Source organism: Euprymna scolopes, chromosome 7 (assembly GCF_053919585.1).
Source record: "Euprymna scolopes isolate OS-2025 chromosome 7, ASM5391958v1, whole genome shotgun sequence".
In the NCBI taxonomy this organism is placed as follows: Eukaryota; Metazoa; Mollusca; class Cephalopoda; order Sepiida; family Sepiolidae; genus Euprymna; species Euprymna scolopes.
Window position 1 is genome coordinate 152,831,124 of NC_136488.1, and position 16,109 is coordinate 152,847,232.

At 32.3% G+C, this 16,109-nt stretch overlaps 1 protein-coding gene across 3 annotated transcripts in view; it reads right to left on the reverse strand.

Moving 5' to 3' along the window:
- The window catches only part of LOC145280190 (terminal uridylyltransferase 4-like), a 151,938-nt gene that overhangs the window by 14,099 nt on the left and 121,730 nt on the right, over window positions 1-16,109 (reverse strand). The window contains exons 26-27 of one of the 3 annotated variants that reach the window (XR_013868568.1): window positions 6,129-6,189; window positions 2,761-2,830 (exon numbers count right to left, since the gene is read on the reverse strand). Coding sequence is in view for 2 of the 3 variants with exons in the window: in XM_080131953.1 (XP_079988079.1) it covers window positions 2,761-2,830; window positions 15,863-16,015 (223 nt within the window). In the remaining variant the exon portion in view is untranslated. Of the gene's footprint in view, window positions 1-2,760; window positions 2,831-6,128; window positions 6,190-15,862; window positions 16,016-16,109 lie in introns of all 3 variants that reach the window. The other 2 variants (XM_080131953.1, XM_080131954.1) reach the window with 2 other exon arrangements.

Here is a 16,109-nt window from a genome sequence, read left to right on the forward strand (position 1 = left end):
CTTCTCTATGATGTCCATATTTTTGGCAATGGAAACATCTTAATGGGGCTGGGATATATTGGTCTACTTTTACATTTAAGTAGCCAATTTTTATTTCCTTAGGAATCGTTGGTTTGTTAAACGTTAATATGTATGTGTTGGTGGTTATTATTTTATTGTTTCTTTTTATGTTTATGTGGATGTGGTTGATTACTCCTTGTTTTTCTAATTCGGTTTTCATTTCTTCTTCAGTTGCTAGCGATAGTTCATAACTTCAAATTACTCCTTTCGAAGTGTTTAGTGTTTTATGGGGAAAGACTTTGCACTTGTACTCATGGAAGTTCTTCATTTTGAGTAGAATCTCAAGTAGTAGATTTCCATCTTTTGTTTTTTTTTTTATCATTTTTGGTTTACTTTTTGTGGATAATATTTTTTCTATTAGGAAAGGCGATGAATTTCTAATTTTTTTTATTTTTCGATTAATTCAATAACCAAGAATTGTGGGAAGTTTCCTTCGTCTATAGTTGGAACGGTTTTTCTAGTTTTGAATTTTTGTTCTTCATCTGAGCTTGAGAGGTCAGAGTCGGAGGAATGGTTTCTTTTCAGGGTTTTGAGGGGAATGCTTTTGTTTTTATTAGCCATGGATTTTGGGATTTATTTTTCATCAACTACGCTCCCTACCCACCTCGGAGTCCAAAATTGGGGCATAGTAAGGGGGGAAACCCATTCGCCTTGACCATGTCGGGGCTACGTGGAGGATATACTCTTTTGGCAAGGAGTTCTCAAGCACTATATTTTCTGTTCAATATGTCCTCAAAAATACATTTGCTCAGATGGAGTGTTGAGTTCTGGTCTTTCCAATTGATTGACCCTTGCCACCGCCTTCTAGCACTTACTTGGTTTGCCTATTTTTGTAGTGGGGGAATAAATAAAATAAAAAAATTAAAAAAAAAAGATGGGAGTACCTTTAAGTTTCATTCTTTGTTGTGGTAGTTGGTACTTTGGGTGTAAGTGCTAGGGCTTGGCGTGACTGGCCGATTGGTCGGATCGGGCCTCTCCGACCGCCCGTCTAGCCGAAGTAAGGGCTGAAGTAATGTGTTGCAGTGCCTAGACTTTTATGCATCCAGGTCTAGGTTAGCTCAATCACCAGGATCACGTCCTAAGGCATTACGGGTAGCAACCCATGCCTAACTGGTTGCCCCATCGAAGGATTTTTACCCTCTGCAGGGGAGCAGTCGGCTTATTCTAGCGCCCTACCAACAGGGCAAAAAAAAGAGGGGGCACAGGGTTGGTAAGTAGGGAAGGAAAAGGAAAGGAGAGGGGAAGGGGGTTGTTTTTGTTTTTGCAGAACATAATTAAGTTTTACAAAAGAGAATAGAAAACAAAAACAGAAAATCGATGTAAGTGCATTTCGTCTCAGGAAGCCAATAGACAGCCTGATCTGGTAGCACCAGGAGCTGGGGTTGTAATTAAGGCATGGCGATAACTCGGACAAAGGAGGTCAATATATTTTAGAGTTAGTTTTAGAATTTGGCATTGAGTTAAGACAGCTTTAGGACGGTTAAAAGTGGTTTGCGAACAGTTAGAGTTGAGAGCTGGAAGCAGTAGAAAGCAGATTGTGACTGAGATGGTGAAATCAATTGATCAATCGACTGATGAACACAGCCATGACAGTAAATGTAAATGTGGACCTTATCATTCAGAAAGTCAACAATGTAACACATGCACCCAACTGATATTTACAGAGTGTGTCAGAGTTTGAGTTTTCTTCGAGTTGTTTTATTTTTATATACTTGTGAACCCATGAGTGCACTCCCTCCCCCTGACAACTGTCAATGTGAGAGACTATGACACAACCAGCAGAGAAAACAAAAGAGAAAAAAATCCATGTCACACAATGTTCGGGACAACAATCGTTGTCGAGTGGAGGACCACATAGTTATATCACATGTGTATGAAGGAAGGAATATAGTGTAGTTTTGGTGACTTTCGGAAAACAGTATCTCAGTAGCCACCAATTGACGCAGGCAGTTCTGGGTTTCAGCAATTCTGAGCATGAAAAAATGTTTCTGAAAGTCAGAGGAGCTGTGCTGTTCTCTAAATTTTTAGACACGTCCATCTATATTTGTAGGTGTTTACCAAATCAGTTGTTATATGCAAAAGCTCCAATGAATCCAAGCCCAAGGAAACAAAATGTTCAGAGTATAAGACGTATCTCATGAGGAGTATTTGCTTCGTTGTATATCTCTGAACAGTTTCCAGGCAGTCAATGTTCTGAGCAAGCTGGACGTTTCCAGACTAATGATGCATATTCTTAGTGCGAATGAATCATAGCATTAGTGTGAATGAATCATAGCTGAATACAGCAGCTTCAAATAGATATCTGGAGAGTTGTTTACAAAGGGCTTGACAACTGATACCAAGACACTCCTGGCCATCTTGACAATTTTAGAGATGTGTTTTGTCTGATGCAAATTGTACTAACAGTAGTACCTAGATCATGTTCAGAAAAAAGACTTAATATTAGACACTTGACCACAGGTTCAGTTACCAGTTTGCAATTCACTGCAACATTATGTCCAGGTATGATTACAGGAAATGTTTAGCCTTCAAAATCCGTCCTTATCTCAAGGTACAGCTTAATGTTATTTGTATATTTCATATTTAGCAATGTTTAATTTAAGGTAAGGACTACAGGGTACTGTTTACAAAATCAAATGCAAGCAGGTCATTATGAAAAAAAAAAAAAGTATATAAGTAAATATGAATATTTTTACTTACTCATGTTCTGATTTGTCCTCATGGGTACATAGACCTGTCGAATCTGGTGGTATGAATACGGGTTTTGTATCTAAAAGGACAAAAAGGTTTGGTGGGTGCTATTATAAATTACTAATATAATTATATTATAGGAATCCACTGTTTTAAGCACTGTTGATATATGGAATTCAAACTTTAATGGTTTTAAGACCAAAACTAGTGCAGACATTTTTTTTTTTTTAATAAATAAATATATTCATTTATTAAAACAAATTCAATATTTCAAATCATAAATTCTTCATCGGGAAAATCACCCCCCCCTTCTTTTATGTTGTATATATCAGCAGTGCTTAAAACAGTGGATTCCTATATTATAGGACACATGCGTCGACCAATGCTCACACTGTATTGAACAATCAAACCTTCAACAATATCTGAAAACGACCCAAGCATTATCATCGCCCATGCGACATAAAAAAACTGGATTTTCCTGATGAAGAATTTGTTATAATTCAAAATATCAAATTTGTTTTAATAAATGAATATATTTATTTATTAAAAAAATGTCTGCACTAGTTTTGGTCTTAAAAACCATTAAAGTTTGAATTTTGTATTAATATAACTTTGTTTTTTTTTTTATAAATTATGACAAAAAATTGATTCCCATATAACTTTATATCAACTTTAAAAAAAAAAAATTTGACATCTAACTTTCACAGCAGCAAGAAGGTGATACTGTTAAAAAAAAGTTCACATGGTAAAGATGAATAAAATTCAATAGTACGCATAGCTGTTTCAGCAAACAACATCAACTTCATGTCAGTAAGTTATTCAGACACCAAATAAAAGCAACATAAAAAGCAAAGCAAGCACAGATTAAAAGATAAGTGAAATTAGAGAGAATTACAATCAAACAGAAATTTATCTCAAAATAAATGCTATTTCATGTTTATGCTTCGGTTGTTGTACTCTACAGCCTTCTTCAGATGTAGTTTATGATAGTACTATTGGTATATATTAAGGGTGTTTGAGACAACTTTGATAATTTTTTTTTTTAAATGTTTTCATTCTAGAATTATTCCAAATATTTAATAGTGCTAAAGTTTCTGTATATTATTGGTGGGTTTGGAAACCATAGACAACGGGAAAGCACCAGAGTATTGAAAGTGAGTGACTTGACCTGGATTATGATGTGTGCTCATTCAAAAATCTTAGCTGCAGCTCAGTGCTCCTTGCATACCTTAAAAACTGAGATGTGAGCTGGAGAATTGTAACAAAGATGCATAAGTGGTTGTTAAGATGAATACTCATAACAAGCATTCTATGTCCGCACAACAAAATTAAGCAAGAAGCTACAAAACGAGGTGCAGCAAAATCCAGGAAAGATAATACAGACGTTGGCAAGAGATGCACATCAGAGTGGTGGCTATAAAAAAAGTGCTAAATGAGGATCTCCATTTCTCTATATGCGAGTGTCACAAGGACACCTACTCATTGGCAAAGCCAAAGAGAACCATCTCACAATATTCAAGAAACTCCTTAACTACATCAAACAGCTGGAGATGCCCGGTATTTTTTTAAGACTAGTTGCACAACATATCGAACAATAGATGGCTGAATGAGTTTTCAGCGAATGTCACGTCATGTCAACCCACATCTTCGCAAAGGAAGTCTGACTCAATTCAGATGACTACACGGAATTACTCTAGAGTCATGTGGCAACAAGACTCGGCTCAGTGTCACACTTACAAATTGTTGAAAGACAACGATCAAGAATTTATTGTATAATTTTAGATTTGTAAATACAGATTTATTATAGTGAGAGGAGTCTTACAGAATGGATGATTTACTGTAGAAAAGCCCTTTTTAACAGAATAGTGGATCCAATTAAATATTCAAAATTTCCAGAAAGGTGTCAGACATTTTTATATCTTTCTGTGCATGCCCAAATTCAATTCATTTCTTCAAATTGTTTAATATTAAATCTTTCTTACGTGTCTCTTGATAGCTACACTGGTAGGAAATGCGGTTGAAGCACTGTTTTGGTTTCAATTCTAGCTGATGGCACCCAAGTCATTTTTAAAACTCTTGAAATCATTACTACATATTAGGTACAATATCATATTCAATAGAAAATTGGTTCTGTAAAAAAAAAAAAATGAAATCTGTATGAATTAAAATATATTTAAGTGTATTTTACGACTCGGCAGAGGCCGAACACTCCCCACTAATAATTAAATAAAAACTTTTATGGTTAATTGAGTTTTAAATTAATTTCTAAACTGATTTCTTATAACATTTAGAAAAGATTTAAAATTAAAAATTCAAGAAAATGATTATAATCATGGAAATCTGATTAAAAATTAAAATTTGAACATAAAAATATTCTCTTGTATTATTTTGATTAATCAAACTAATGTTCTCATCTTGAGTGTTATTTGTACAACGTTTCGGTCAATGTAATCTTCAACCTTCTTTAGGTCAGTAACTCGTCATGTTTGATATTGGGAAAGAGTAAAGTCTATACTTCCAAGCTTTCATATTTAGTTCTAGTTAAAAGTAAAAATAATAATCATAAAGCAAAACTGAAATATTCTTGTATTTAAACAGAGGTTGTCTACATTTTTTTTTTTTTTTTTTCAATTTTAACCTTTAATAATATTGAAAAAAATCTGAGCATTTTAAAATGTATAATGGAAAGTCATCGAGTATTCCTAATAAAATATAATTGATTGAAATGTGTGAAAATATTAACAAAATCTTCCAATATTGAGGAAAACTGGAGAATTTTCAAAAAAGGTTTGGCTGTTTTATGACATTCATTTATGCATTTTCTGGTGTTTCAAGTTATTTAATGCAGAATCCAATTTTGGAAAAAGGTTTTACGATTCAAGTTCTTTATGTATTCAAATATTTATTTAGGGTTTTTTGTTTGGTTATTTTGCAGAGAAAAACTGTTTTTACTTTTAACTTGGCAGAACATGATTGAGTTTTGAAAAAAGAAAGGACATAAAATAAAGCATCAATGTTTGGTGCATTTTAATTCAGGAAGCCAATATCTTCAGACAGCCTGATCTGGTAGCACCAGGTTTCAAAAGTGGATAACCAATTCATATTGAACAAGGCCAATGGACCTATAAAAATTCATCAACTTTGAAAGTTAAATGGAAAATCTGAATTAAAAAAAAAAAAGTTAAGCCATCAATTTAAAGTTAAGGGCAAATTTCACTGGGATTAACATATCAATAAACGGACATGTCTTTCTAAAAAAAAAAAAAAAAAAAAAAACATTCACAAAATATATTCCAAATACAGTATATACATTTAATTCTGCACTATTTGCAATTTGTAGATACAAGTTGTAGAGGGAAATAAAAATATACACTTACTAACGTGGAAACTCAGTTTATTGAGTACAGTGTGGAAAGCTATTTCATGCACGCCTAGAGACTAACAATGCACACGGGGGAGTGAAAAAGAAAAGAAAAACATCGACTTAAATGCAAGCAAAAATTTAAATGATTTCAAGTTCATTCTATAAGAAAATTAGTGAAAGCAATTGAATACAATTTTGGAAACAAAAAGGCACAATGAACAAGCAAGTTGACAACACATAAAAATGCATTGATAAAAATAGGAAGAAATCAATTCTTGCTATCATCGATATTTTTCATAAGTAAGAGTTTTTGTTTTTTAAAAGGTTTGAAAATGTATTTAATCATACATTTAATAATTGGAACAAAAAGGAAACGTTTCAATTGTTTAAGTTTATTGATAAATCTAAATCGATGAATGTATTTATGAATCAAAACTATAAAATGTAATCAAGCCCCAAAATGCTTACAACACAAAGACAAATTCTAATAGTATGAAAGGTAAAAATATAATTATTTTAAAAGAAAATTATTTTGAAGATATCAAAGTTTGATATTAACTTTCCAGTTTCATTCTTGGTGAGAATTTTCCAAGAGACTGGGTTGTTGATCAGTCTGATTGGTACATGGTGATAGGAACTTTTCAAACCAAATGTTGAAAAACGAACATGGTGTTAAACAAAAGTTATTCTCTTTTCATATATATTCTCATATCAACATAAAGAGTAGAAGTTGATGGTGGTCAAGTGATTAATGACACGGACTGACAACCTGGGTGTTCCAAGTTCAAATCATTCCACAAAGAAAAAAAAAAATCACTTCACTTTCACTTAGGATGTTGGCAACTTTCTCGTGGTCCCTCTCATATGTATCCTATGCATTTCTAAAAAGAATTCCGACTGCAAAAATATCAGGGAAACCAATATCGACAACAGAATCTTTGGATTCATAGGATATGATAAACATGGAGGGTACTTGCAACGTGAGAGTTTGTAATCTTTATCTACATGGAAAATTCTAAACAAGATTCTTGCTTGCATGACTCAAATTACATAGATATTTGTTCAGTTGCTTTGCTTTTTTCAAACACTAACAGGCTTTGCCTGTAGATTATATATATATTTTTTTGGAGTGAGTCACTCTCTCTGACTATAAGCAAAAGAATCATGTGACATGGTTGTAAATTATTCTTCAAATGGCGTATTACTATCGTGAATATTGTATGTAATTAAACTTTACGTATTCAACACATTTACTGTATGTTTCTACTCAAGCAACACGTACCTTTTCTTAACATAATTAGGATCATTGTACTCTACATTTTAGCACTCATTTCTTAGTGTACGCTTCGCATATTACATCTCTTAACTTCCCTTTATGATTTTCTATGACAAACTAAATAGATTAAATGTTATTGTCATTTCATTATTTTTTTTCTCTATCATCCTTTTCTTTAAATAGTTGTGAATAAAACAATACATACAAACATGGTTATCACATGTGAAGAGAAAGATATTCCCAACACATAAATAAAATAATACAGATATCAAATATTTCAGCTTTATCATCAATAACCTTGATCTTACCATATCCACTATTTGTGACAGCACAAGTGTAAATTTAACAGTTTGGGATGCAAAGTTTTTACATATTTCATATCCATTTGACACTTCTACACTTAAAGTTGAAGGGGCAGATGTGACAAGACAGCAATCATGCAGTCCAATTCAATTGCAATTATACAAGTCAAAAAATAAAGTTAAGTCAATGGACAAAAAAGTATTACCAATAATTTGCTAGCAAAAATATAATAGTCCTTTTTAATTTTAGTAATGGTAAATAAAGTCTTAAGAAATGGTAATAGATCCATAAACAATTCCATCAAACATTGGTAGATATATTCAAAAGATGTCCTGCTTCACAAGTTCCTGAAGTGTAATTTTAGTTGTGCCTGGATTTGTTTATCGCAAACATTAATCCCACAATGCATTTTTATGTTGTTTCAATGGCCTTCACTCCAATCAAGTTGAGCCAGTTTCTTTCTTAGCTTGCACTACATCCTGAACAAGGTGTCAGAAGATGGTAAACCAAACGCAATTGCATCATTGAAATCTGTCCACCTGCAGACTTGAGAATTCAGTTCAAGGTGTGTACATTCACAGTAATTTTAGTATGTGTAAAAATGATATGAAGTTGAATTTAGACTTTGAGAGGGTTTTCATTTACAAATTTTTGAAAAACACCAACTTTTTTTTTTGTACATAAAATAATCATAAGCTAGACATTCATGCTAACTATGATAACAGTTATATTTCTTTCTCATTATGAGAAACATAAAAGCATAATACGCTTCTTTTCTTGTTGACTGTTGAAAATCATTAACTTAATTTTTAGTTATTGCTGAGGGGATGAAGAAGTTCATAAATATTAAGACACATTTTAGTAATAAACAAGCTGAGCATGTAGGGTCACCTTCCACAAGTGAAAAATTTACTTTCACCATGACTAATGTTTGTGCAAAATTTTTAAAAAATCCAAGGCCTAGTTATTGAGAAAAGTACGAACAAACAGGGATAAATTATTAGGCCCAATTTCTCCCTTGTCAGTGGGACCAAAAATATGTTGACATAGTTTGACTTGAATTGAGAAATTTATAAATAAAATTCTACTGTTGCCTTAAGTGATAAAATACTTCCATGAATATGACATAAGATGCCAGGATCTCTATCCTTAGTAGATATGTAAGACACCAATTTCAGGTTTCAAAAAAGTTTAATATCAAAATAAATTTGATAAAAATTCAACAGTTATGGAAAGAAAATAACTTTTTATAACAGAAACGAAAAATAAATAACAGTATTCTAATGGGTCTTCTGTAAGTTTTGAGACAAATTAAATTTCATTCTCAAATGAAGTTCAATTTGTCTTAAATTGAATTGAACTTCATTCTTAGATGAAATGCCTTGAAATGATTTTGTTATATAATGCATGCACTTAGGAAAGAATTCAGAGCCAGCAACTTTGTGCAGATGCAGATTGAAAAATAAAAACAAAACAAAACAAAAAAACATGATATACAAAAATAAGATACAAGGTACAAATAAAATAAACGGATAAAAATTTTTCAAGAAAAAAAATCAACCTCTTTTTTTTCTCTTTAATTCCAAATACATATTAAATACACATTATTCCAGTTGAATGTTTAATCACATAAAAACTATGTGAAACTAAGAGGATTAATAACCTTTATTTTTATATATTTTTTTTAATACCAAATTAAAGAAATTTTAGTGCAACTACACAAAATTCACAATTTTTAATATTGAATTTCAAGGCAAATCAATGGTCTACTTAATTGTCATGTTACAGTGATGAATATATCCAAAAATTACAAAAAACAATGCGGTAAAAAAAAAAATTATTAAAGAAAATGTTTGATGAAAATTAGCGAAAAACAAGTTTGGCTAAAAAAAAAAAAACACTGGAGAGTTCCAACAGGAGGTTAAATAGCATGTAACAATTGCCATTTTTTTTTTTTTTTAATAAATTGTGCATTAATAATTATAAATGCCTTGTTTTTAGCATAACTGGGTTACTTCCCTTATGTTGCACATTTGCAAAACAATATGGTGAGGGTATTTTACGATAAAGATCGAAAACTCAAAAAAATAATGCAGTAATATTTAAGTACTTTTGGCATGCTAATTAAGTAGATATTATTATAGATATATTATTATATATTACTTCTAAAATTGATACAAAAATGTAGTAGATACTATTTTTTTTTTTAAATCGATTTTTTCGTTTTCCGAATTTCACTATTATAGCGTAGTTGCACCGAATTCTTTTACTCTAAAAAGTAGTTAACACTCTCTAATATAATAATATGCATTCAGTTTCTGCATCAATATTTACATACAAAGAAATAGCTATTTCCTTGCATGTAATACCAAAGGAGGTGATTCCGTATATACTCAGGTGACCACAAGGATCAGCAGCAGTTGACTGAAGTATTAGTATGGCTTGTAATGTAAACAAAACAGCAATGACTTTATTCAAGTGAATTTAAACAAAAAATTTGGGTACTTGTACAGTTTAGTAAAGACATTAAAAAATGAAAATATTGAAAAAAAAGTTTAAATTGTATGTATCCGTTATAGAACAAAGTCCTCCGAAAAAAAAAATTCACTTAATTTCATCAAGTTAATTTCATCAAGTTAATTTTTATTTTTTTATTTTTTTTTATTTTTTTTTTTTTTTATTTCGGACTATTAGTCTCATCTTTATTAGTTGTTGTTTGTTTGTTTTTATTGGTTCACAACGTTTCGGCCAACTTCCTCTGGCCTTCGTCAGGTGGTAACCGCGACGGATAGGAACTTCGAATCTCCTGACTGCATTCTCAGCCATCATTGCCATCCGTAGTTGTCGTCGTCTCACCACATTTTTGACCAATTACCTCTGGCACGCTTTGGGTGGGATTGAAACCGCTATCTTCAGACAATGTTCATCTGGAACCGTAGAGATTCAACGTCTCTATCAACTGCGCCACGGGCCCCGAAGGGCGATCAAGGTTGGATTCTTTGATCTTATAAATCCACATTTATTCATTATCTGATCTTCCATAGTCGGGTCCGTACCGATTGGTATATATATATATATTATTCCTTAATTGGAATTTTTTATTTTGAGATGAGCATTTTTATGTTAATTTTTTTTTTTTTTTATTTCGGACTATTAGTCTCATCTTTATTAGTTGTTGTTTGTTTGTTTTTATTGGTTCACAACGTTTCGGCCAACTTCCTCTGGCCTTCGTCAGGTGGTAACCGCGACGGATAGGAACTTCGAATCTCCTGACTGCATTCTCAGCCATCACTGCCATCCGTAGTTGTCGTCGTCTCACCACATTTTTGACCAATTACCTCTGGCACGCTTTGGGTGGGATTGAAACCGCTATCTTCAGACAATGTTCATCTGGAACCGTAGAGATTCAACGTCTCTATCAACTGCGCCACGGGCCCCGAAGGGCGATCAAGGTTGGATTCTTTGATCTTATAAATCCACATTTATTCATTATCTGATCTTCCATAGTCGGGTCCGTACCGATTGGTATATATATATATATATTATTCCTTAATTGGAATTTTTTATTTTGAGATGAGCATTTTTATGTTAATTTTTATTTATTTTTTTTTTTTTTTATTTCGGACTATTAGTCTCATCTTTATTAGTTGTTGTTTGTTTGTTTTTATTGGTTCACAACGTTTCTGACTATGGAAGATCAGATAATGAATAAATGTGGATCTATAAGATCAAAGAATCCAACCTTGATCGCCCTTCGGGGCCCGTGGCGCAGTTGATAGAGACGTTGAATCTCTACGGTTCCAGATGAACATTGTCTGAAGATAGCGGTTTCAATCCCACCCAAAGCGTGCCAGAGGTAATTGGTCAAAAATGTGGTGAGACGACGACAACTACGGATGGCAGTGATGGCTGAGAATGCAGTCAGGAGATTCGAAGTTCCTATCCGTCGCGGTTACCACCTGACGAAGGCCAGAGGAAGTTGGCCGAAACGTTGTGAACCAATAAAAACAAACAAACAACAACTAATAAAGATGAGACTAATAGTCCGAAATAAAAAAAAAAAAAAATAAATAAAAATAAAAATTAACATAAAAATGCTCATCTCAAAATAAAAAATTCCAATTAAGGAATAATATATATATATAATTTCATCAAGTAGTTTTTTTTTTTTTACAGCGGAAAAACACGTTTTTATGAGAGCTCGTTGAAGGCGGCCACATTGGATTAAAAAAAAAAACTTGTTTGAATTTTATAAATGACAAAGGGAGATAACTCCAGTTAAAGCACTGACATCCCCCTCTCCATCTCTAAATACTAGCTTTTCTTCCTAAAAATCGACATTTTGCTCGGTATCATAACAAATTTTTTTTCCGCTGTAAAAAAAAAAAAAAAAAACTACTTGATGAAATTAAGTGAAATTTTTTTTGAGAGAACTTCGTCCCATAACGGATACATACAATTTAAACTTTTTTTGATATTTTCATGTTTTAATGTCTTGACTAAACTGTACAAGTACCAAAATTTGTAGTGAGAATTAGCCTTTTGTTTCGCAAATGTGTTTTGTTTTAAATTTATATAAAAGAAAAACTTTTTTTAGTAACCATCACCTAGTAAGTCTCAAAGCCACTTAAGGATAAAGGTTAATGAGAAATAAATTATAATATGGACAGATTGTCAGTTGAATGATGGTTTTGAGGATGACATGTTGTAAATGTTGTAACCCTTAGGGAAGAAATCTTGTAGCAATATGTCCTACAGATAGAAAGTACTTAGAATATGTAAATTACAGTGGAAAAACACGTTAAGTTTGCTTATGTTCTATATGTATTTATCTGTGCCCCATGTAACAATATACCAAGCAGCAGTTAACTTGAAGTATGAGCATCGACTATATGGGAACTTAGTTCTCAATACATGGACACACAGACACAAACAGAGGCCCTTAAGGTAAACACGATTATTGCCCTTCAACTCTGGTAACACTATGCCTTGCCACCAGGGGGCGATACAGCTACATTCACTTCACTTTTTCATCCTTTTTTTTTGCCAGGAATTCTCAACAAGTGAAGATGTGATGATAAATGCTCTCTGGTCTGGCGAATGCCAGTCGGACACTGACCTTGCTGTCGACCTCTCATCAAATACTCCAACACAAGTAACGTTACTTATAATCCCTCGCTGAACTTTTACTATCTCTTAGATCTGCTGTAAATAAATCTACTTTTGTTTTTATCGTACACCGGCATACTTCATGTCTTTATTACGTGACCTTTGCTTCTTCACCTACCTAACAACAGAGGATAGGATCGCCAACCACAATAACAGGCAATCCTGTTCTCCACAATTGTAATCAAAATAATTATTTTTTCTAATGTTACTTCAATTATAAAAGTTGCAGATTAACTTAGGAAGCAATGAAAAAAAAATGTTATTTTTTTCATGACATTCATACTAGTTTTTATTATAAATCATTAATAAAAATAATGAAAATAAAGTTGAAATGAAAAACTTGAAAGTCACTAACAATAGCATGAGACAAACAATTTATAATGTTAATAAAGAACATTTTAATATTAACAGCAACGATAGATGAATTCATTAAATCTGTGTTTACTGGTAAACATGTTGGAAACATAAGTGAGACCAATTTCTAAAGATGGACACATAATTGATTTATAAAGATAGAATGATCTAATACAACTTAAGTGAGATTTAAAGATGGACACATAATCGATTTAAAGATAGACATCTCTAATTCAACTCTCACAAATTATTATAATTAAAAAAGTGTCAGAATTTGAATTCCTAGAAAAAAAAAAAGGTAAAAATATATAAGCTGGCAAAGAAGTTAGGTGGAGGTCAAATGCACAAGTATGAGTTGCTGATGGAATGGACTCTTGCAGTGAATTGTCAATCTTGGAAAAACAAATTAAGAAAAAGGAGAAAAAAGTTCTGTGAATTGAGCATGAAGATGAGGGAAAATTAGATTATACTCTATCCATCTCGAAAAGAACAAAAGAATAAATTGTTTCATCACTTTCTGTTTTTGAAAGAAAAAAAGTTAAGACAAATTAAGACGCAATAATAGAGCAAGCAAAACAAGATTCAATAATAGGCCAAGTTTTTTAGAAAATAGTCAGACCCTGAGAGATCCTGAGGAATTCACAATGGTCTGGTCAGCAAGTTACTAGGACCTGCAAACCAACCAATTCGTGCAGATAAATTTAGAAAAAATGTTAAACTGAGGAAAAACTCTAGCCATCCAAAATCACAAAGAAATATGAGCCGTCTATCTTTTTTTTTTAAATTAAATTTTCTTCCTTTGAAGATTGTAATGCTGGGTATGGGGCAGCCAAACCAGCTGCCAACATTGTCCTGCTTTTTATTGAAACTAACCGAGAGCTCTTTTTAGTATCCTCGCTGTGTGTATGTATGCTATTGGAATATTTAACCAAATAATTTTTTTTATAAGAAAACAATTATCAGTGACTTGTTAATCATTTCTTTGTCATTTGTTTTGAAGTGATTCAGTTTTTTTGCAGACAACTTCAAACTAAATCTTTCCAGTGATGAATGCTTCCAGCCGAATTGTGACCAGATGACCAAACTCAGAAAACCCATTTGAGTGGAAATTGTCTGGCTACAGACTTAAGATCTACACATATTTGTGTACTTCTGAGCTAAATTTGTTAACATAGCCAGTGAATTGCCTAAATACTTTTAAAGGGTCTAAAACTAGACAATGTTATATTTGTAACCCATAGCTACTGTGGACAATAGCCCGTGGGATTCCTTGACGATAACTTTGTAAAGGCTATGGTACATGTGTGATACCGTAACCAGGCTATTATACATCCATGTGGGACAGAGGGTTGCATTAGATTCACGGTGCCGTGACAAGGCTAATACATTGTGTAATCTTTGTTACACTTGTCATGTAGCGACTAAGTCTATGTTACAATACAACTTAAGGAAGACAAATCGATTTATAGAGATGGGCACATTTAATAAGGATAGCAAAATAAAAGATGTAGTGATGGAAATGATATTTTTAACTACAAGGTGATGAACCTATTAAATATCATTTCAAGCTTAAGCATGATAACCAAAGGATGGGTGCACAGACGTGTAATAAACTACTTGCACAGATTTTATTCTATCTATACATCTAAATGAAAATGCCAGTTCAAATTTTAGTATGACAGACAAACAAACTACCAATGTATATTAAACTTATATAGCAAATTTGGATCCCCTCTAAAAATTAAATTTTTTTCAAAGTATTTTCTTCATAATCTGAGAATTTGGTGTTCAATTGATTAAGTAATCCGAAAATTTTTATTTAATTTGGTTTTTATTTACAATTTGAATTAATTAAAAAACAAAAACGCAGAAAAATATTTATGTACATTCTTGTCACAGAATGAAGATGTCATGTTCCAAAATTCACATAAATTGATCAAGTAGTTTTCTTTTTTTTTTTTTAATCAAAGTTTGTTTTTTAATGATTAAAAATTATTTTTAATACAAACAGTCTCAGTAGTGGAATCCAGTTGTTCTAGAATTTTAACACATTCTAAAATAACATGGTGGCTCTTGGCTCCCATCTTGTACATCATAAAATTTGATGATTTTCTTAGTTAAAAAAATAAAAAGATATGTGATTTTTGGAATATGACATCTTCATTCCATGATAAGTACATACATCAAAGATTTTTCTGTATTTTTGTTTGTCCTTTGAATTAAGTCAAATTATAAATAAGAACCAAAAATGTTTACTAAAAAAAAAAAAATTTTACAAGATGGTGAACATTGAACAAATCCTCAAGCAATTATTTTGCATTAACATATGTTGCAAACTGAACTTTACCTAAAAATTGAACAAAAGAAAAACCAATTATAATCTAATGATTAATTGATAAGTCAAAGATACATAAAATAAAATTTTTTTTTTTTTAAACTACATATATAGAAGAGAGGGTTGTACCATCTACATTCAACTATTTTACTAAAATCCTCTAATAAAACAATCTTCAGGAAAACCAAAACCAACTTTGGAAAGTGATTACAACCACAGTGGTGAAAACATTTGTTAATTTCAATCTGAACACTGCCTCATTGTGGTTAGTAACGTGCTCTTCACCAAAGAAGTAAGAGTGAGGTACTACCTTCATGACTGGCACATGATGAAACACTGGCGGGTGGTTGTTTACGGAGGCTGGCTTCAGCATTGAGATGGCCCGCTCTGGCCCACTCACTGGATGACAAGTGTGAGATGAAGGCACCATAGATGAGATTGGTTGGAGGTGAGAGTTGACCACCTGTGGCAAGACAGAAATTACAAATAGATACTAAGAAAAGGAGCCAAGATTAGGAAAGGACAGGCTAAGGTGACAGAGCAGCAAGGGAGACCAT